Here is a 22,958-nt window from a genome sequence, read left to right on the forward strand (position 1 = left end):
TTTGAATAGCACTGGGTATACCATTGGGGTTCTTTTTCAAGCAAAAAGCACTGATAGGCTGTAGGACTCAGTGATAATTGGCACAAAGAACTGGCAGAAACTCCGTTTTTGATCTAGGATCTGAGTATCTCATCCCAGAGGGACAAAAAGAAGAGGGATACTGGCAATGCTCCCTCCTCTTCTCCCATAACACTGCAGCTTCCAGCAGGGCTGTGTTTTCTTATGGACAAAACAGTACCAAGTGCCTGCAAGAAGACTGAGGGTGTCATGAAGCTAAAATTCTTCCAGGGATGCTCTCAGATCTCTCTCAGCACCAGGTCCCACTCCCTTCATCAGAGCAGTCTGGGTTCTAGAAAGACTGTTTTGTTTTCTAGCTGGATGAAGACCTGTAAATTGTCCAAGGTTACCTGCAGGGTCTGCTGAACTTTGACGAAACGTGCACAGGAGCACATTCTCCCAAGAAACATAAATGCTGCAGCAGCACTGGGCATGGTCACTCCTACCAAGTCCCTATCCAAGACATAAGTAGAACTGAAGACAGAAAGCTGCTTAAGGACAGGTTGAATACCCACTATCCCATATCCTCCACCTGGAACCACAGAGTAGGTGGGGCACTCAGTACTGCCTGAAAATCTCACATTTCCCTAGAAATTCACTTCTCCATCTTCCAAAATGACTACTTCACACTTCTGTTTCTTCAGATCTCCATCTTATCTTTCTCTCACTCCAGCCTCCACCATCAGGTCTCACTAGCTCTCTCACCACATCCTTCATTGAGAAAATAGTCATAAATTGGCAAAAATCCTCTTCCCTTCTATCCGCATGTATTGTAGCCATATATTCTGCCTTACCCTCTGTAGTGATGGAAAAAAAAAACTATCCCTACTCCTATTTAAATCCAACTCCACTTATATTCTGAATAATACCTCTTCTTATCTAATCAAAGACTTCACTCACCAATTATATCTCCCTGTTGAACAAAAAAGGAAAGTATTTGAAATATTATTAAGTACAAAGTATTTCCCCCACATTATTTCTTACAATAGCCTCATGAGTTGAGTATTAAGAACCCTTTATTCTTGATGAAGAAACCTAGAAATATTGTCAAGTTTACATCATTAGGACATAGAAGTGCCTGCATTTTAATCTAGGGCTTGTTGGTTCTAAAACTTCCTCTTTTGTCTTTAGTATGCTACCTCCAAAAATAAAAAAATCCATGATATATATTTTACTAGGGATTTGATTCTAGACAGCCACATTGAAAGAAGCTGCAGTGGGAAGAACTTGTCATGTTGGGGCCTTGGGAATTACCACTGTAGGATTTCCTAAAGCCCAGTTAGTAACTTGCTTGAGGATCTTGGTTAATGCTTGGAGGACTAGTAGCCTAAAAGACTGAGTCAATGATATCATCCCTGTCTGCCAAGCAGGAGAACTTAAGTCCTCTGAAAACTATGAAAGACACAGAGGGGCTTGTCCAATGTGAAATTTTGTAAACCCTACCCTTTTGTCCTCTTCATTGAGCTTTGCTTTCTCAGACTTGTACTGAAACTCCAGGGATCACAAATATTTCCTCTGCTGTGCCAACAAAATGCATCATTATGTAACCCTAAAGCCCCTGGGCCTCTCCAGCCTATAAGCAGTTCTATGGTTTAGATAAGTGCCCCCAAAGGCCTATGTGTTAAAAGATCAGTTACCAGCCTTGGACACTATTGGAAGGTGGTGGAACTTTTTGGAGGTGAGACCCAGTTTGGGGGAAGTAGGATCATTGGGAGTATTCCCTTGAAGGTTCCTTTCTCTCTCTTTCTTTGCCTACTAGCTGTTGTAAAGTAAGGACTTTCCTCTACTGCATCTTCCAACCATGATGTACTGGTTCATCATAGGCCCAAAAACAATGGAGCCAACCAACCATGGACTGAAACTTCTGAAACCATGAGCCAAAATAAACCTTTCCTCCTTATACATTGCTTATCTCAGGTATTCACAGCAACAGAGAACTGACAAGCTCAGGTGGGAAGGATATTATCTGAATTACAGTATGTGTTAGACTACTTAAATATAATAATAATGTAGTATTCCTTAACAGCTGCACCACCACCATTATTCAGGAAAGAATAGTGGAGACATCAAGAAATTACAAATCCTCCCAAGTACCCACTATCTTTAGGAGTGGGGTGGAGGATGTGAGATGGTGGTGGTAGTGATGGTACAACAAATAAACTCTGAGTTACTGACTTAACTCAGTGGAAGTTTATTTTTCCCTGGTATGAAATCCAAAACTTGAACGGCAGGCAGCTTTCCTCCAAGTGTAATTCAGGAACTGGTCTTCTTCCATCTTCTTGTCTTCACCAATTTCAGCACATGGCTTCCAGGATCAGTTGCTTATGTGCTTCAGGCCAGTGATAGGAAGAGCACAGACAGTTGTGCATGGGGAGGAAGAGAGTTGGGCAGCTTACTCTGGAAGTGAGATAGTGAGATGTATCATGGTTGCTTATATTGTTAGCTAGAACTCAGTCACATTGCCATAGCTATTGCAAGGAAAACTGGAAAATGTGGTCTCCCATGTTCTCAGGAAGAAGAAACGAGTCAGTCTCTGCCACTCGTAGAGAGAGTCCCCTCCCTGACTGAGGCTGAGGCAGCACAGACTGGCTGGTTGGTTACTGAACTTGGTGGTGAAGCATTCCACAGAGCCAGACTTGTAAAATGTCTGCTATTCCTAAGAGTTTTTACAAAAGGACAAAATGAAACCTTATACATAAAACCTGGATCAATACTTCTGGCAGCCTGTAATAAAAGAAGGCTTACGTTCTCTTGTGAAGTCAGAAAGAGGAAGTAAGATACGAGATTTCTTCCCACATCTGAACATGGCGAGAGGCTTACTTACCCAAAGGAGTCCCTACTTACTAGCATTTCAGGTAGTTCAACCAAATGGGGACTTTTAGATAGTGCTGTGGAAATTGAGGAATACCAGCCCCATACCTACGCCAAGCTCAAACCTCATGATATTAATATTTGGATCTAAAATCTGGTGGATGGGAATATACAAGGAAAAGGCATCAACAGTGCTGTGTGGAGGAGAGAGCTTGGGATTTGGAGCAGAAACATAGGCAATTCAGAAACCGTGTAGACCTGGGCAATTTACTATTGCCTTGTGTGTGAAGTAGACAGAGCCCCTGAGAATGTTTTTAATAGAAGGCATGGAGATGGAGTGCGTGTTTGTGTGTGTGTGTGTGTGTGTGTGTTTGTAAACTGGTGCATAGAAGTACCCAGTATATGCCAGCTCCCTCTCTCCCCGCCCCATTTCTCTCTGCCATTCAAAGTTACCTCCATTAGTCAGAGGCAGAAGCTGTTTTCCTTGGCTAACAGAGCTTCTAGGAAAACACATCATCACTCAACCTAAAGAAGTGTCAGCTACCTATCAGGATTACTCTTCTAAATACTTGTGTCTTGACCCAGGTTGCTCAATGGGAGCGAGTAGATAATTCTCACCCTGTCTCTGCCCATCTGCATTGTCATCAAAGGGACTTCCCTCAGCAACATGATGTTGTGTTAAAGAATTTGTCCTCTGTCACACAGGCATCTACTAAGTTGGAGTCAGCAGCAAGCAGTGATCTGGTCCCTACTTATACTATCTAGATCTGGTACAGGATGAAGACGTGTAGGTGGAGGACACATACGTGGCATTCATTCTCATGGTGTCCAGATCTTATCCTGAAGTCCCTGCCAGTAACCTTAGCCTTGGTCTAATTTGCCCTCGTTTCAGAGCATAGGGGTTAGTGGTGCTGGTATGTGGAACAGTTGAGTATTCGCTAGTCATTGTTGGTAACAACTCCCTCACCAAGCAAAGGTTCTCACCAGGATCAAGCCCTCTGAGTGGGGATGGTCTTCTCTAGTCAACTGCTGTGCTCTTTATCACCTTGTGGAGAAATTAAGTAAGATTATTTATAAGGGCTAGGGATGTAGCTCAGTGGTAAGTTTTGCCTAGAATGCACAGGACCCTACTTTCTTTATTGGTAAAATGACAATAATAGTGTATGTCTGTATTGGAAACCATGTGTAGCTTCCAAAGTACAACAATTCTCTTAATAGCCCTCACTCCCCAAACACGCATAGAGCCTCATCACGTGTTTTTTTTTTTTTTTTGTATTATCAGTTGGGGAGATGCCTGACTCAAACTGGGCCAATCAAATTCTTGCCCTCAGCATTCTGGTGATCACTCTCCTCTCCCATATGGTTTGAGAAACAGGAAGTTGGTTAGCAGAGAATGAAAGATGAAGTCGATATGAAAGTGAAGCAGAGATGATCCTAAATTCTCCTTTTCGGTAATCCTATCTGACAAACTGCTTCACTGCTTTGTTGGGAGTATTGTATTTGAGAACATGTATAAGAGTTTAGCCTGGAATAAAGCAAATGATAACATCACTATGAATTGTTACTCCCTTGGCTTGCACCAGGGTGAGCTTCTATTCAGATACAAGCCTTGTTAAGTTTCTTAGTTTACACAAGAGAAAATGAGGTTATTTAAGGTACCATAGACAAACAAGGCTTAAATGTTTAGCTAACTGGCAGCACAAAACAGCTTCCAGTTAAATCCAGTGAGGACAATCATGAACCAATGGGAACCCTTGAGCAAGTAGAGAAACCAGTCATTTGTGTAAAATGTAAATGGAATCACCCTTGGTAGACTTGGGGAAACCAGGTGACATTTGGTTTCAACTTAAAGTTGTTTGTATAAATAAAACATTACCTTTGTCTCTTAAACCAATGGTTTAAGAAATGTAGATTGTTTGTTTACCTCCATCCCCTTCCCCTAGAGTAGAAGCCCCCTAAGAACAAGTAACATGCCAGCCTTGCTCCCTCCACATCCCCAGCATTTAGCACAAGTTATGGCACACCACAGAAAATCAATAAATATTGTTCAAAAAATGAACACAGCTCTTTACTCACTAGTGTTAATTCTTGCCTACAATCACACATGCAAGAAATGCTCACATGGTGGGATTCAAATGAAAGTTTATTCAGGCCTAAAGCTGTGTCCTCTCAGTTATTTATGACAATGGAGCATCCAGTCTAGCAACTTAAAGACCCTACTATGCACACCCATCTTTAACCTTTTGCTCCTCAAATCCCTCCCACTCTCTCATTTTCTCCACCCCCAACACTTGGTCAAAATTCCCATTTATCTCTCTCATATTTAATAATTGATGATAATAAGCACCCATGTCGAGCACTAAGGACAAAAGTTAAATAAGATTCCATCTTAGCCATGAGGATGCTCACAGGAGACAAATGTAAAATGATAATAATGGTAATTAAGTATGATCAAGTGTGATGGAACTATGACAAGTACCAAGAGAAAGGAACTTTTCCAGGGCTTAGGCTGGCTTAGGATAGCCTTGGCAGCTAAGGACTTGAGCTTTGATTCATAAGAATTTGGACAGGAATTCCATGTTCAAGGTATAACCTGAGCTGGGTTGGTAAAGCATCATCTGCTAGGCAATGTGCAGCTACCACAGCAGTCCGGAGGGCCTGGCCAGTGAAGGTTGTGTGAGGAGCAAGAGAGGAGACAGAGAAGCTGGCTGAGACTTATTGCCAAAGCTCTGAAGGCCCCACTCAGCTCTGAGTAACCCACAAGGCCAAATCAGCACATGTTTAGGGCGCCCCAAATAAAATCAGAAATGAGGAAACCTAAAAAGAAATTGTTTTTAATGTCAGAATACCTTTGAGTATGTAATTTTAGAAAACATTATTGCAGGTTTTAGCATTTTAAAAATCTGTAATGAGATTTTTTTTAATGGAGACTACCATTATAACATTTTCAGTGTTACCAGGCTCTGTATCTGTTGCAGAAATTGGACACCAACTAATCTCACCTTTGAACTAGGCAGAATGGAGTTAAGGCAGTTTGCAAAATTGCTTCATGTATGGCCTTTAACTGTTGCCTCTTAATCCACTGACGTGTACTAGCAATGTATGAGGTCAGTTGTTTACCCAAAGGACCTCCAACTGGTGGCATTTCAAGAACTGTGACAAATGAAGCATAATAGGGAGGGCTTCTTCCTATAGTCCTAGAATTAGAAACCAGGGCCCTGAGTAAAACATCAAGTACTCTTCTTTGCAAAATGAGATCAGCCATCTCTCCAGAGGCTATAAACTGATCCTGCTGCCTTTGACCAACCCAGGTATCCTCCCTAACTCACATTAACACATCTTGTGGGACACAGTGTTCACGGTTGAAAATTATGCTTGTCCCCCTGTAACCATTGAGGAAGGACATATCCTGCCCCACCCAACTCCCCAAAACAACCAAGGTACATGTGTGTTTTAGAAAATCACTGATCTATTTTAGGAGTACCTAGAAGAAAGACGAAATGAAATCTAACTCCTAGGCTGCTCGGTCTACAGCTCCACCCAAGTTCCTCTGCAATGTGCAGCATGAGAGAGTTAGGGTCCTCAGAAATACGGAGTTAGGATCCTCAGAAATTAAGTTGGACAATGAGAAGTGGAACTCCACCCTTAGAAAATTACATCTATCATACTGGCAAAGACTACCATACCTGCCCAGGTGCCTGGCAGCAGATGAAAAAAGGCCAAGAAAGAGGAAAAGTGAGGAAGCCTACTGTGTCACCAGCAGGTGATGGCAGAACAGCCCTGCTAGTTCTCCCATTGCCTCTCCCTGCCCTCAATTACAGAGGTGACCATTCTGGAGCGAGCGAGAGAGCAGGGAAGTGAAAGGGCAGACTGCACCCTTGCTATCTAGCATCCAGCTCCTGGATTGCAGATTCTCTAAGGACATATTCCTATGCCTAGCACATTCTTGGCTCAAAGCAGATACTTAATACATGTGCTGAAAACGAACGAGTGAATGAAAGTAAGTCCCCACCCCCATTTCCCAGCTTTCCTGATTTAGTATTATTTGCCGGTCAGAGGAAGGTGTTCCCTTGGCGCCGAGCCTGGCTTGGGTAACATGCTATTTACCTGAGCACACAAGGGATGTCTCCAGCAATGTCAGTTTCTGGGTGGGGCTTAGGCTGTCACAGTCTGCTCCTGGCTTTGCGTTCCAGCTCAGTGGGCAGAAGGGTATAAATTTCAGCCTCTCTCAGTCCTACTGCGTATTTACCAAGACTTCAGCAGCAACATGAAGTTGAGAGGCTTCCTTCTCTTGTTGATCCTCATCACCCTCAGCCTAGAGGTACAGGAGCTTCAGGCTGCAGTGAGACCACTGAGGCTTTTGGGTGAGTCCAGGCAGAAGGCAGCACCATTCTTCTTGGGATGCGGGAGCCAGAACACAGGACACCGGGGACCAGTGTGTGTGGGAGGAAGAGATGAAGGAAGGAAGGATATTCTTCTTAAGGAGCAAGGGCCCTCCTGGCCTCCACTCAGCTCCCTCTCTTACCTCCACTTTCCAACCTTTTCTTTCTTTGAGTCGTCCTCCAACTGGACTTCCATTTCTCCCCTTGTTGCCCCCTCATCTCCCAGCACCTCCCTCTCTACCAGCTTCTTACTTGGCTTGCCTAGAGAAAATATTTTCTTAATCATGAATCATCTCAATCTCTTCTTTTACCACCAATATTCTCAGAGAAGTCTTCTTAATTCTCTGCCCTTACTTCCCTGTTATTCATTCCTTAGCCCCTTAAAGAGTGACCACAGCCTTGATTCCTGTCCAATTATTCTCCTGATACTTCTCTCCAAGGTCCTGCTGATGAATCCCCTGATCTCAATTGCAAAGTCTAACGCCTGCAGCAAATGACATTGTTTGCTTCTTCCTCAGTCCTCACATGTTCTTCTTTCCTGGGTTATCTTTCACTGCATCTTACTCTTCTACATATTATTGCATTCAACTTACTCCTCTCTTCTTCACTCTCCTGCCCACTACACTAAACTGGCTGTCAAATACTGTCCGTTCTTTGAAACTGTTTCTTGCATATGTTCTTTTCTTTCTACCTCCCATAGCCACACTGTGTCCAGCCCTGACTACCCCATGCTTGGGCCATTGCAGTAGCTTCCAAACAGTTCTCCCTGCCCTCGCTAGCCTCTGCAGTTTGCTTTCCTGCTGAATCCTGGTCCACGCTGTGCTCTGAAACCACAATTATCCTCCCAAGTGAATAGCAATCACCTCCTTTTCTTGGCTTATCAAATGCAATCCCAAGTCCACAGGTCCCGGTGACCTGCCTCCCACTGTAGCTTTGACCCCTGCTTACTTTTCCTGCCCAGCCCTCCATTTGTCATTCCTCTCGAATTCTTCATATTTCATAGTGAGGAGTGAGGCAAATGGGATACCTGGGGTATAAGATTTACAGAGGCACTCAGTCTCAGGATTGTCTAAGTGCCTCCTTATACTTTGTACCCTAGGTGCCTCACTGGCCTCTTCCAATCCCAGCCCCATTATATCATTTTCCCCTTGTAAATTTTTGTTAACAATTAATTTCTCTTATAGCACTCCACCTGCCCCCCTCCTGTTCAGCCTTAAGATTCCTGCACTTCAAGACTCTGATCAATCTAACTGGAAATAATGTCTTATCACCTTCAAGTCCTATTGTGTCCTCTGGTGCACTTTCTCGGGACACTCGTGAAATACTAGTTTTTAGTACTTTAAAAAACAAATCTTATCTCCATTGTTAGATTCTAAAGAACTTACATTATATTTTTGTATTTCCTGAATAACTTCCTCTATATTATATTATATATATACAAATATATTAAGAAATCAATTGGTAATTAATAAATGACCAAACTTCTGTGAGTGGGGACAAGGGATCTTCAACCCTTTTGTCACAAATCAACAATAGCTACTAGAAAGATGGAGGGATCACACCGATTTTCTCTGAGGTCTATAAAGATACCTGCCAGCCTCCCTTCTTAAATGCCTGAGATACTGCTAATCAGCTTTGGTACACTTTCTTTCTGAGCCTGCTCAACAGAGGATCAGAGTCACCTCTACTGATTTAAGTTGACACAGGAAAATGATCCTTGTTTCCCTGCTGGATCCTAGGCCCTATTTTACAGATGAGAAAACAATGGCCCAGAGAAGTCTAGAGATAGGATCAAGTAGATAAATTCCTAATGATAGCTGGGTAGCTGACACAAGCACAGCACAGATTCATCCAGAGAAATGCGTGGTATTTTGCTAGAAGTTCCTTGGTATCTTAACTAGCTTTTTGAACCCACTTCAATTGTCCTCATGGCTAATATTGAAACTCTGGGAATTTAGGGAGTCTCCCTCAGGACTCAAGAATCACTCAAGAGTGACTTCTTCAAATCTGGAGATGCGCTTGGTTTCAACAAGTAAGACACAGAAGGAGCAGGTGTTGGGGCTAGGAAGACTCACTGCGCAGGGTTGCTACAAGTCACCCTTGATGGTGTTCAGTATATGCAAGTTCCCTTCTCTGTCCATTTCCTGCAGTGAGGGAAGTGAGGACACTTGGGTGGGCTTCTTACTTCCTTTCCACAAACATGATCATTCTATCTTCATCTCTGAAGGTCTTACTTTGTTAGGATTGTGTGATTGCATTATTTTTAACTGAAGTAGATAAGATGTTAATCTGTATTATTCTGCAGAAATGATTTGTAAATTATATTATGCATTGAGCTAAAAGAACTTACTCCTTAATCAATGGCTTTGATCCCCAGCCCTTGTGCCTAAAACATAGTGGTTTTCACCTGGTCTGTTCTAACCTAGGTACCTGCATTGAGCTCTGCCATGGTGACTGGGACTGTGGACCAGGAGAGCAATGTGTCAGCAATGGGTGTGGCCATGTCTGTGCTATAGACTAAGAGGTAAAAACATACACCTTTTCTGTTTTCCCCAGGCCTGTCCAGCCTAGGCAGGTTGTATATTTGACCCCTATAAGATTTTCCAGAAATTGGATGGGACAGAAGCCTACTTGTCTCACTGTAACCTCTCCCTCTTCATCACAAGAAAAAAAAACACCCACCAAATAATGGTGTTTTCCAAACCTTTAAAATAATTTCTTTACCCACTATATCCTGGGGAAAAAATCAGACTATTTTTGAGCAAAAAGAAGATAAAAATCACCTGTAATTGCCCCCTCCAAAATGATGACTGCTTAACACTGTGGTGCATATTTTTAGATACACACAAATATTTGTTATGTATTTTAAAATGAGGATCTTGTACTTATTTAGATTTCCTAATTATTTCACTTAACATAGCTAGTGAACAATGTTGATAGCAATACTGATGCTTCTCTCCCACCCCATCATCTTCACAATCTCTATGGTACATTATACAAATTCATATACTCAATAATCTCCACTAATACACATTTAAGATACTCCTTATTTTTATACTATTAATATGGCTATAATAAATACTGCATCAACGTGTCCTTATTAATTCCCTTGGAATAAATTCTAGGAAATATAATTGATGACCAAATTGTATATAGATTTATTTTAAGCCTTTATGCACATTGCCACATTGCCCTATAAGGATCCCTTTCCTATATAAAATATTTTGGGGGCCTCATATGATAGCTTCCTTATTTTTGGTAAATTGAAAGAAATGCATAATAAAAAGCTACCATGACTCAATTTGATTATAAATTAAGTTGTGTTAAATATAACAGAATCAGTATATACTTCAAAAACAAGCCATTTATGATCACTTGCCCTGCAATCCTGGGTGCTTGGAATTTTGCTAGCTCCTTGCGGTTACTATGGATTTTGAAAATTGGGAACTGTGGACTCTCAATTATTTTCTGTGGACCCGGGTCCCCAAAACATCAGGTCTCATGCATTTTTTCCATTTCTTAGATAAAGAGTTATCTTTAGAGCCATCTTCCCTAATAACTGGTTATCTTTTCCTGTAGTTTCTACCTGCAAAGATGTCATTGGAGCTTCATGTCCATGAAGACAGATGAAAACAAGGACCTGTGGATAGAGACTAAAGGCATTTGGGGGAAAGAAAGGGAAGGTGTTTCTTTTAATAAACCATCATTGCAAGTCTCTACACTACTTGAGTTATTTGGTTAATGACTGGTATAGTTTGAATATAAAACATCCCATACAGGTCCATGTGTTGAAAGCTTAATCCCTAGCTGGTGACATTATTTTGGAAGGCAGTAGGAACTTTAGGAGGTGGGCCCTAGCTTGAGAAATTAGGTCACTGGGGGGCATACCTTTGAAGGGCATCTTGTCCCTGGGCCCTTCCTGTTTCCCACTTTCTGTTTCCTGGTTGGTAAAAGGTGAGTAGCCTCTGCCACACACTCCCACTGCCATAACACTCTACCTCACCTCAGTCCAAAGCAATGGAACCAGCCAGCCATAGGCTGAAACCTCTATAAACTATGGGCCAAAAAAAAATACTTCCTCCTTTAAAATTTTTCTCAGACACTTGGTCACAGTGACAAAATACTAAGTTGATGGGGGCATCTGAGGAACTGAGGAAAAGGATACATAACATTTGTTGACCACTTTCTATGCAAGGACTATTTGAAGTTATCCGCATGCATTGTCTTATTCTTACAACAATCTTTTGACTGTGCTTAGCACTAGTATATCACATGTTAGAACACTGAGTTTGGGGTGAAATTAAGTAATTTGCTCGAAGTCAAATATCAGGTAAGTGTCAGGGCCTATACTATAATCCCATGTCAGACTCTAAGGCCTATGCATTATAGATGGTGACCAGGAGCGTTGACTCTGAATTTCAAACACATCTGACTACACACCTTCAGCAAGTATCCTAACCTCTTTGTGCTTGTTTCTTCATCTGTATGATAGTATACACCTCACAAAGATACAAAGATAAAAGAGGTTAGTTTATGCAGAGTGCTTAGTACAGTGCCTGACATAAGAAGTACAGTTGGCCCTCTGAATTCCTACTTTCTGAATGTACAGAGTCAACACATGGCAGATTTAAAATATTTCATGAAACAAAATGTGTTTCTACTGAACATGCATTTGATTTTTACCAATTTTTTTATTGTCATTGTTCTCTAAATGTTAAAGTATAACAACTGTTTGCATGACATTTACATTGTTAGTAGGTATTAATCTAGAGATGGTTTAAAATATATGGGACAACGTATGTAAATGATATGCAAATACCATGCCATTTTATATAACAAATGAGAATTCTCAGATTTACTTTCCAGGAGCCAGTGGCTCATCCCTGTAATCTTAACTACTTGGGAGGCTAAGATCAGGAGAATCATGGTTCTACCACCCAGGAAAGTAGTTCATAAGACACCTTCTCCAGAATAACCAGAGCAAAATGGACTGGAGGTATGGCTCAAGAAGTAGAGCACCTGCTTTGCAAGTATAAAGCCCTAAGTTTGAACCCCAGCCCCACCAAAAAAAAAAAAAAGATTTTGACATCCTTGGGGGTCCTGGAACCAATCCTTCGTGAATTACAAGGGATGCCTGTATTCAATAAATGTTAACTACTATTATTATTATTATTACCATCAAATAGATGGCTGATATCCCTTAGTCTTAATTTTGCAAGATTGTAAAGCAGAACCTAAAGCCAATCTTTCTCTTAGCCTCTCCTAGCTCAAGTTTTAATCTGGGTACTGAATGCCAGCCCTTTTTCTGGTTTTTCCCATCATAAAACGTGGAAGGAAAATATGTCTTATAACTTCTTTATTCTTCATTATCACAGATTTAAGATTCTGTAGCCTAGGTTGCAGTCTGATTTTGACCAATTTTCTGCCTATGTGGCCTTTGACAAGCTATTTAAACTCTAGTATCATTTCCTTCACTGTAAGGAGGATATGATACCTCTACCTCATTTGGGTGCTAAGATTTATAAAACCTTACAGTTTCCAAAGCAGTTTCACAAAAGTCCCAGTTGATTTTCTCATCATCCAATAGATGGAAAATAGAATGTTCTGAATAAATAATTAAACAGAGAATTCATTCATCTTGTCAACAAGTATTGTGGTGAGCTTACCACATTCCAAATGCTTGTTAACTCTGGGAACACAACAGTGAATGAGTCAGGTAGGATCTGTACCTTCATGAAACTCATATTCTAGAGGTGGCAAGAGATAATATGCAAGTAAACATATGAACAAGTTAACTACAGATTATGTTCTGAAAAAATAAACAAGAATGTGAAATAGAGTGGGAATATGCAAGCCTACTTTAGTTAGAATGATCCAGACTAACAAAATGATAAAAATGAAGCCATGACAGGGTTGCAAATATGAAAGATGTGAAATTCCAGAATAAGGTTCCACACCACAGAATTTTTTGTTTTGTTTTTTGAGACAGGTTCTCACTATGTATTTCAGGCTGTTCTTAAACTATGAATCCTTCTGCTTTTGCTTCCCTAGTGCTGGAATTACAGGCATGTACTTCCATGCCTAGCTCATACATAATTTTAAAAGGAAATGGCTATGGATTTGCTTAGCACTCCTTGAAGACCCCAAGTCACTATAAGACTATTAAAATGTTGGAGGAATGAGGATGTGTGAGATTTTCTTGGAAGAGAGCCTTTGCCATGCTGTAAGTTTCCATGGTCTCAGGGTAGGAAGTAGAAAATGAGTGGTACTCCTTTCCTCAAGCCAACTCAAGCCAACACAAGGGAATTTCAAAGTTCTCCCTGGGAGTTTGATATATTTTTTTCCTTCAGTTGGTTACTACTTGTGACTACAAATGTTTATTTCCTTGGAGGAACTACACTGCCATCCACATATTCTATCTGAATCCAACAGATTGATATCAGTATACTTGCAATACTTGGGTCATTCAGTCTTAAATAACACTACATATGGATCATCTTTGCTACAACTTACAATGAACTACACTAGACTCAGATTCTTTCCATAGTCTCTTCACACCACCTTCATTGTGGTAATGACCAGGCTTCACATACTTCTAGTTCAGTGTACTGAACATCTTTTAAGCACAGCTTCAAATGCTTTTGGTCTTAAGCAAATACAACCACCGCTGTAGCAACCAGTTCATCTCAGGCATCCGAGAGCCTTTTCAGAGCCTTGCCTTGGACATGTATCCTTTATCCCACAGATCTCACTTTTGCCTCAGGGCTTCTTTGACTATGCAACAGGGTTAGAGTTAGTGGTCCCTGTAGGAAGCACTGCACAATAATGTTGAGAATAATTAATTCTCAATCAGAGAATTAATGCCTGGTGGTATGATGAATGAATGACAATAGAGGTTAAAAGCTGGCAGGTATGTTTTCCTCTTCCATTTGTCAGATGGCAGTTCTGAGACCATTCCATAAGATTTCTCAGAAACTCCCAAGGATTGAGCAGTCAGTCACCCCCTTGCAATAACACTCAATATCACATATTCATATTGAATCAATTTTCACATCAATTCTCCTTCCTTCCTTCCATGTTCATTCCTAAATAAATCATCCTTGTCTGAGGATCTTCTTTTAGGAACTCCAACTCAAAACACCCAATGACTAAGTTTCAGCTTTTTATTTTCTTTGAGCAAAAGTTTGAATACTATCACAAATGCATTCACATATGTAACATATATATGCATATACCAAGAACAAGCAATAGAATCTAAATCCAAACAAACAAACAAAAAAAACATTTCTGCTCAAAGAAGTTCAAAGTATATGGAGAACTAGCACTGCTAAAGCATGGCCCAAATTCCATTGATGAACAAAGTGTTCTATTCTTAGAATAAAAAAACCATACATTCAGATGGCTTCAGGGTTTTCTCTACCAGCCAGAAATGAGGATTTGCCTTATATTTGCCGAACTCAAAGGTCCTAAATATGGTTCCAGTTTTCTCAAATGTGAATGTCCAGCCTTCACTTCTTGGGTGATAAAAAATTAATAAAAGCTCTTAAAATGGTTACTTCATTTTCCAGCTTCTTGGCCTCTAAGGTTTCAGGAAATCTTGGAAATTTTCCCAAGTAGGTCTAATTCCACTCTTAGGGAAGTTATATTTTACATGACTGTTTGAACTCCAAAATTATTCTTTTGGGGGTAAAGATGCCTCATGATTCACAGGAGCACTCACGTTATGAAAGGGGAGAGAAGGGAACAGGAGAGTGAGTCAGCTGTCACGAAAATACTGGAACTCTGCCTTATATTCTATCAGTCAGATTTATTAGCTTTACATTCTATTAGTCAGATTTCAATTACTTATAGTCAACTGCAAGGAGTACTGGGTAATGTAGCCCTTATTCGGGATAATGTGCCTGGGGAAGAGTCTCTGATACGATGTAAGAAGAAAAGGATTTCATAGAAGTAGAAGTTTCTTCCATTGTTATCCACAGCAGCCCCTCTTTAACTCCAGCCCAAATCTGAAAGTCCAGTACGAAACAGAATAATGTCGGCCCTGCCCAGGAACAAACTTTCTGAGAGTACTGACCTTTCAGTCAGTGCCAAGGAGAAATGAGCGGCAAAAGTTTCCAAACTAATTTCTTTTTAATCTTTTTTGAGATACCATAATCATGGAAACCACCTCTGCTTGCAGGTCTACTCCAAATAAGGTATTTCCGGCGCGCCGAACCCCCGGGGGGTGGGGGGTGCCCCGGAAGTGTTTCCCTAGGTGTTGTGGGAAAAATGGCGGCGGTGCAAGTTGCCGGCTCGCTGCTGGGCGGACAGCCTCCGGAGGCGCCGCGGGAGACGCCCCCTGAGCAGAGCAATGGGTTCCGCCGCCTTTCGGCTCGGCTCCGCGCCTTGCGGCCGGATGACAGCAGCTCCGCCCGCACGGAGATCCACCTGCTCTTCGACCAGCTCATCTCCGAGAATTACAGCGAGAGTGGCGGCGTGGCCCCCCAGGTAGGCGGCGGGCCGGGGGAGGCCGGGAGCCACGCCTGCGACTCTGAGCCCCACCCTTCAGGGACCTGGCTGCTGGCTCCCGCCTTCGCCCCAGATGACGTAATTCCAGGCTGACCTGCTCCCCTAGACAGGGGCACATTCTCTGCCCTTCTCCATCTGGAAGACTGCAGGGCTTGGCAAACTGGCATCTTTCAAAACCCAACTGGATGGCTTCTCTAACACCTCCGCTGTCATCTGTACTACCACCTCTGTTCCCACGCACCACTTCTGTGCATCCAAATGCATCTGTAGATGAAATTTATTTTTGCTGTTTATTGAGTACTGTACCATGAGCGATCCCAGGGATCTTAGAACATGAATATTATTGGGTCGTTTTCGCTGATGAGAACACTGAAGCTTATAAAGAAGACCCAGTGCCAACGTTGTTGGCGCACGGGCAGAGCTAGAATTGGAACTTAATTCTGTCACAAAGGCCATGTATTTTCTGTTCTTCCACCTTACTTACTCCTTCTCCCTCTGCCTCTTCTTTAGAAATCCTTTCACTGAGTAATATTATTCATACACACTTTGGATACCACTTACTAATTCCCTGAACTCTTGAGTCATTCATACCACCGCCTTCTGGTGCTCACAGTTCCTAAAAATGAATCATCATTTCCATACACTCCCATCCCAAATCCATTCTACCTTCCAACACAAGTGTGTACAGACTGCCAAGTTCACAAACACTGGTTCTTTCCCTTTTCTTCGCCTCCAGAACCTGCCAATGCAAGTTTTTCAGAATCTGTCTCAAATATGTTTCTCAGCCCACACCCTCCTCTGTTCCCATTGCCAGTGCCTTAGTCAAGGTGACTCACCTGGACTATTCTGGTGGTCTCTGACTCCCCCCCTCCAATTCAGCCCTTCTCCAGACCACTCTGTTCTGTTGCCAGAATTATCTTTTCTTTCATTTAAAAAAAAAAAAACTCACTATAAAAGTAAAAATCTGACCTGCAAAGCTCTTCAATACATATTGATAGATGGTTAATCCAAGTTGCAGAACAGTTCATACAGTAGAGAACAATAGGGAATCAAGGAGGGAGGGAAGTTTTAAAATAAGTGTATATTTATGTATGGGGGAAAAAAAGATCTGGAATTCACAACAAAATAATAGGGTGCTTCACTAGGGAGTCAAGTGGTATTAAGGAGAAGCCAGGGGAAATTTGTATTTCTTTGTATGCTTTGATATTTTTGCAGCAGAAATGTGTGCCTTTCCAGTTTTCTCCCACCACTCCTCTTTTGTGTGTCCTGTGTGCAGTCATTTAGAATTTGATGCTGCCGAAAGTGTGGCTCAAGGGGGAGAGCACCTGCCTAGAATTTGCTGCTCTTCAAGTACCTTAGAGTGTTTCACATCTCTAAGTCTTTGCACACTCCATTCCCATTGCTGTCTAGCAAAGTTCTGTTCATCCATCACATTCTAGATTCTGCTTAAAAATCACCTCTATGCTGGGTATGGTGGTTCATATCTGTAATCTCAACTGCTTGGGAGGTGGAGGCAGAAGGATCACAAAGTTTAAGGTCAGCCCAGCAGTTAGTGAAACCCTATCTCAAAAATAAAATAAAAGGGCTTGAGTCATGACTCAAGTGGTAGAGACCTTAGCTAGCATACCCAAGACCCTAGGTTCAATCCCTAGTAACACACACACACACACACACACACACACAAAAATCACCACACAAATTCTCCCTAATTACTGTTTCCTCGCTGTGTTTGTCCTTAATTCTTTTAGTACTTAATTTACTTTAATTATTTATATGTACTTCTGTCTCCCTCACTAAATTGTGAGCTCTTTGAGGTTCAGGAAAATGTTTGTTTCACCTTTGGAGTTCATGGACCTAGCCTACCCTAAAACCTGGTACAGAGTAGATGTTCAGAGCCTTTAGATTCAGTAAACATCAATGAATAAACGGTGTTATTTGCAAATAGGTTCCTCTTTTTTATAATTCCCCAATTTTACATAAGATTCCTACAAGTGTCATTTCTGATTTTTCCCAATGGTATTGAAAATCTAGTTCACTTATTTTTGGTATTTTTAACTTCAGTATGTGCTTTTATATTCTAGAAGCCTTTCTTTGATTACTCATTGTACTGTCCGTGCATGGTAGAAACTGGAGTCTGTAGCCTGATAAAAAACCATATTGATTATTGTCCTTCTCTTTAGCACATCCTGTTTTTGTGCTGTTATTTCATTTTCTCTCCTGTGTTCTGCCTCAAATTTCATTCAGATGATATCTTCCCCCATTCTTGAGTATGACTCTTTAATTTTCCCATTTGGCTCTGTTTTGGGGATCTGCACTTGGCTAATAGGTACATTACCTTTGGTTTGTCTTTTTTTTTTTTTTTGATAGGATGTCAGTGCTCTTCTCATCCAAGCTTGCCAACTGGTGCCTCTTAATCAGAATCATCTTGTCAGTAAAGTATCTCAGCTGATCCACCATTTACTTAACACATTACAGGTAATCATGTGTGTGTGTAACTTTAGGATTCAGATCATGAAATCTGAGAATAAGTAAATGCCTGTGGTAGGTATGATAGGCTAGTCTTTTAGACACTAGGGAAAGCAAATGCCTTCAGTTAGAGTGGTAAAGCCCTTGCCTAGCACACAGGAGGCCCTGGGTTCAATCCCCAGCACCACAAAAAGAGAAAAAAGAAGACTATATTAAAACAAAATATAACTCTGACCAAATATTTATTTTGTCTATTAGAAGTATTTCTGGTGCAATAAAACAATATCACTCAAGCCCCCTAATCTTAGATTTTTTTTTAAAATGGAAGATAAAGTTGACTAAGATATATTTCTGAATAAATTGACATGATCCCTTACTTCTTTCCCACCATTTTTCCCCCTTTCCTAAAGCCATCATTTTTGTAATGTACTGTTGATGTACATAAAACCTAAGTAGTAGCTTGGAGGATAAGGCAACACTAAAGTTAAAAGGCCCCATTTACTTATATCAAGGTCTTTACTACAGCTCCTAATCTCTAGAGCCTTTTCCAACTTGCTAAGTAAGTCCACTATCTTTCTAGGATTAAGTATATGAATATACATGAGTATAGGAATTATCTAAGAATATAAAACATATCAATAGGCATGATGTCAGCTAGGAAACTTTAGACTGCAAGAAACAAAAGGTAGCCCAAAGTACCTAAACTGTAAAAAAAGAAAAAAATGAATTATCCCTCATCATAAGTCCCAAAGGAGCCTGCCCTAGGGTTCCTTAATAATAAGAAGCTTACTGGCATCTTTCCATTCTGCCATCCTTGGTGTGTGGCTCATTCCCAGATAGCCTCTCTCACGATAGTAAGATGGCTGCCTCAGTTCTAGGCATTCTGTGCAAACTAACATCCAGCAAAGAACTATTTTGTTGTATCACTTTTGTTTAGGAATGAGAAAACTTGTCCCATAGAGTCAGCAGCAGACTCCCCTGATATCACACTGGAGACCCAAGTCATATAAACACCTCTTTAACCAGTCTGTGAGCAGGAGAATGGTATTACTATGAGTGGCTTAAATGATTTCAACCTTGACTGTATATTAGGATGTACAGTCAAGGAGCTTAAATTTGCTAAACAATTACAATGTGCTTGCTTCAGGGTTTCCTCACCCTAAGCATTACTGATAATTTGGATTGAATAATTATTTATTTTCTAATGCTGTCCTAGCATTACAGGATGTTTATTAGCATCCTAGCCTGTGCTCAGTAGATGCCAGTAGCACCCTTCCAATTGTGACAATCAAAAATATTTATAGACATTGCCAAATACTCCCAGGGAGTCGAGATTGCCCATGCTTGAGAACCACTGTCTTAGACTAATTAGGATTTGCTTGTGGGTCTCATGTGGAAAAGACAGGCATCCAAATCAGAACTCTACCATCAGGAACAGAGATGCTAGGTAACCAACGGAATCTGTTACCTGAAATAAGGCTATTTTTAAGTTTAGAATGTTTCTAACTGATGTATGGTGGCTTCTGGGTGGTACTGCTCTGGTGTGGTATTTTTGGATCACTGGAAGTTGGGAAACTTCCTAATCACTTATAGCACCTATAGCCCATAACCAACTTTCTAGCACTGATGACAGTTTGTTTCAAATGTTCATAAATTGATACTTAGGTTAGTCTAATCTGTCTGTGGGGGCTGAAATATGCCATCTCTTTTTGTTGTACTCCCCACATCATGTTGTGTTCCCCTACATCATAGCCATAGAAGCCCTGAGTTCAAACCCCTGTACTACCAAAAACAAACATTGTAACTATTTACCAAATATATTTATTCACTTTGTATTTGTTTAGAGACTACTTTGTATAAGGCATTTTAATTGAATTAATAAATTTCAGTGGATTGAGTCTTCTATCTATAATTAACCAGTTTCTGGTTAATTCAAGGAAAAGTTACAAGGACTTTGCCAGGTTCTACATTGAATGGAAGGACTAGAAGGAAAGAAGTGAGCAAGACCCTGGGGCAGAGAGAAGTCTTCTATGTTGATCAAATTTTTAAGTTAAATTTTAAATTTGATCAAATTTTTAAAATTTGATTAAAAAAAAAAACCTCTCTCTTAACACGGGTTGGTTCAGGCAAGCATACATGTCTGTAAAAGGATGAAAACGTATTTTAAAAGTTGAGTCATCTGTTTTTTTCATCTCTCTGTAGGTGATTGTTGATGAACAGAACTTGGATTTCCTGTTGGCATATACTATTTCAGCTATTCGACAGTGCAGTTCCTGGACACACATGAAAATTCTTCAAGCTCTGGCAGCTCTAGTTTACTGCAATGGGTCAAAATGTCAAAAGGTAGCTTAAACTGTGTGCCTGTCTTTCCTTTGAAAGGTTAGGAGCACAGGCTTTGGAGCTGACAGACTTGTGCTCAGGTTTCTATACTGCCACTGATTGGATATGTAATCTTGAGTAATCCTTATGAACCCCTCGGAGCCTTGTTTCCTCATGTGTAAAACAGTTGCTCTGAGGATGAAGTGAGATAATACTTGTGAAGTGTTTGGCACTCTGTAACTGTTTACCACTATTATTATCATCATCATCACCCATCAGCTATACAGCCAAGACTAAAGCGCTTCTGCAGCTCTCTAGTAATATTACTGCTGTTTTTTGGCATTCTTTGCATACCTATCTTAAAGATTTATTTAATAGCTAATCTTTTTTTTTTTTGAGGATAAAGCATAAAACAAGTTTATTTGGTTTCCAAAAAGCCCATGCTTTCCACCTACCCACAAGCTATTTAACCAAATTTGAATTCACCTTAATCTTAAAAAAATAAATAAAAACTGAAAGGAAAAACAATGGAAATAGTACTTTTTTACTGTGTGACAGAAACCAGCTATGAGTCCTACCCATGGCACTTCATTTTCTCCACTACTAGTTAATAATTAATCTTTTGATATTCAACTGCCCATTAGTTACAAAATAAAATCTGTCTAATGAGTAATATTTTCTAGAAGCTTTTCTCAGATCAGTATTGCTGTTATTTTGTTTTAGTACCTCCCGGACTTGCTAGGCAAGACTGGCCTCTTGTTGAAGTTGAGTGACTTGGCTCAGTCTGATGCTGAAGTCAGGAGAGCTGCAGTGCATTGTATGGCAAACTTATGTCTCAGGTATGTGGATACAGTCAGGTTTCCAGTCTTCCCAAGAAGATGACCTCTCTTGAGTGAGCTTTTTGTAGGTTGCTCTATTTGAAATCAGAGCCAATGTAGAAATATAAGCCATTGTGATGCAGGGTTGTAATCCCTGCACTTGGGAGGCTGAGACAGGAGGATCTTGAGTTCAAGGCCAGTCTTGGTTACATAATGAGACCCCTTTCTCAAAACAAAAACAAAGAAAAATAACTGACTTTGCATTTCTCGTCATCTTATGTGGTTTGTTTTTAACTAAGGAAAGCATATTATGAAATATACTTTATTAGGAAATAAAGGGGAAAAATACAATCTAAAAGTAATATATGTGCAACATGTTAAAGTTTTTTTCCTACTGGTATACATTCTAGCCATATTTAGTCTTTTTGAAGGTATATTCATATGCATTTGAACTCCGATGAGATTTATATGTCAAGGCCCATTTCTTTTTTAAGAAAATGAAGCCACTGCCTGTAATCCTAGTTGCTTGGGAGGCTGAGTTCATGAGGATCATGGTTCAAGGCCAGCCCAGGCAAATAGTTCACAAGACCCTATCTCCAAAAATAAGCAGAGCAAAATGGACTGCAGGTGTGGCTCAAGTGGTAGAGCTTCTGCTTTGCAAGCCCTGAGTTCAAACCCCAGTCTCACCAAAAAAAAAAAAAAAGAAGAAAGAAAGAAAATGAATGGAGCCAATCTGCAAGATGCAATAGAAAATGAGCAGCACAAACTTGAACTTGTCTCTACATCGCACAATGTTGCCCGGTGGCTAGGAAGGCAGGTTCTAACTAATTCTAACTCAGCAGGACCTGTCTGCACTATCTCCCTCTTAGCACTGAAAAGCACTACTAAAAATATTTCTCTTTCTCCATACTTATTCCTCTGTAAGTTTCTATGACTTTTCCTTATGGAAACCACTCTCCCTTCTTCACATTTGTTTGAGCCTGTGCCTGTCCCATAGCAGTAACTAATTAGCCAAACTGCACAGCTTTTCCATAGTGTAACTGTATTCAAAGGTATGTTCCAATTTTCTTAGTATATATCATTACTATTTTTAATTCTTTTTCTTTTGTAAATGCCATTTGAAAAGAGACAGTTTGAGTTGTTTTCCCTGCGTGTGTTTTAGTGTGCCAGGACAGCCGTACTTGGAGGAATCCTATCAAAATATCTGCTTCCAAGCTTTCTTGACCACTTTACAGTCTCCAAAATCGTCTGAGATGGATGATATAACATTTTGCTTGGTAGGTGAGACTATCACTGATCTTACAAATGTTACAGACATGTCTGAAGCAGGAATAGAGCAGAGGCTGTTATCACAGAGCTTAACTTGGCTGCTGTATTAGTTTTGTCTACAAAGATACATGCATAAATGGAATGTTTGTAAACCAAAAAGACTGAAGTCATGCCTTTGGTTTAAATTATAAGAAACTGATTTTTGGACTGGAGGCATGGCACAAGCCCCTGAGTTCAAACCCCAGTGCCACCAAAAAAGAAAGAAAGAAACTGGTTTTTATTCATTTGTTTTGTTTTGCTTGGGTTTTGTTTTACTATTCTAGGTTTT

At 40.6% G+C, this 22,958-nt stretch overlaps 2 protein-coding genes across 4 annotated transcripts in view; both read left to right on the plus strand.

The window, feature by feature from the left end:
- Positions 1-7,029: 7,029 nt before the first annotated feature.
- On the plus strand, positions 7,030-10,971 carry LOC109694393 (protein Wfdc21-like). Its single transcript, XM_020176292.2, has 3 exons — positions 7,030-7,232; positions 9,677-9,774; positions 10,830-10,971. The coding sequence occupies exons 1-2, from the start codon at positions 7,136-7,138 to the stop codon at positions 9,769-9,771; spliced, it is 192 nt and encodes a 63-aa protein (XP_020031881.1). The 5' UTR covers positions 7,030-7,135; the 3' UTR covers positions 9,772-9,774; positions 10,830-10,971.
- A 4,524-nt stretch (positions 10,972-15,495) lies between these two features.
- The window catches only part of Heatr6 (HEAT repeat containing 6), a 37,839-nt gene continuing 30,376 nt past the window's right edge, over positions 15,496-22,958 (plus strand). The window contains exons 1-5 of one of the 3 annotated variants that reach the window (XM_074046270.1): positions 15,496-15,737; positions 18,126-18,233; positions 20,427-20,567; positions 21,267-21,382; positions 22,524-22,638. In XM_074046270.1, coding sequence (XP_073902371.1) covers positions 15,519-15,737; positions 18,126-18,233; positions 20,427-20,567; positions 21,267-21,382; positions 22,524-22,638 — 699 coding nt within the window. In that variant the 5' untranslated portion in view covers positions 15,496-15,518. Of the gene's footprint in view, positions 15,738-18,125; positions 18,234-20,426; positions 20,568-21,266; positions 21,383-22,523; positions 22,639-22,958 lie in introns of those variants that run through there. The other 2 variants (XM_020176290.2, XM_074046271.1) reach the window with 2 other exon arrangements.

Source organism: Castor canadensis, chromosome 11 (genome assembly GCF_047511655.1).
Source record: "Castor canadensis chromosome 11, mCasCan1.hap1v2, whole genome shotgun sequence".
In the NCBI taxonomy this organism is placed as follows: domain Eukaryota; kingdom Metazoa; phylum Chordata; class Mammalia; order Rodentia; family Castoridae; genus Castor; species Castor canadensis.

Excerpts from the sequence above, each read along its gene's own strand:
- LOC109694393 (XM_020176292.2), top strand. The coding sequence starts at position 7,136 with ATGAAGTTGAGAGGCTTCCTTCTCTTGTTGATCCTCATCACCCTCAGC. Across the intron at positions 7,233-9,676 it reads GAGACCACTGAGGCTTTTGG|GTACCTGCATTGAGCTCTGC; the intron begins GTGAGTCCAGGC and ends GTTCTAACCTAG.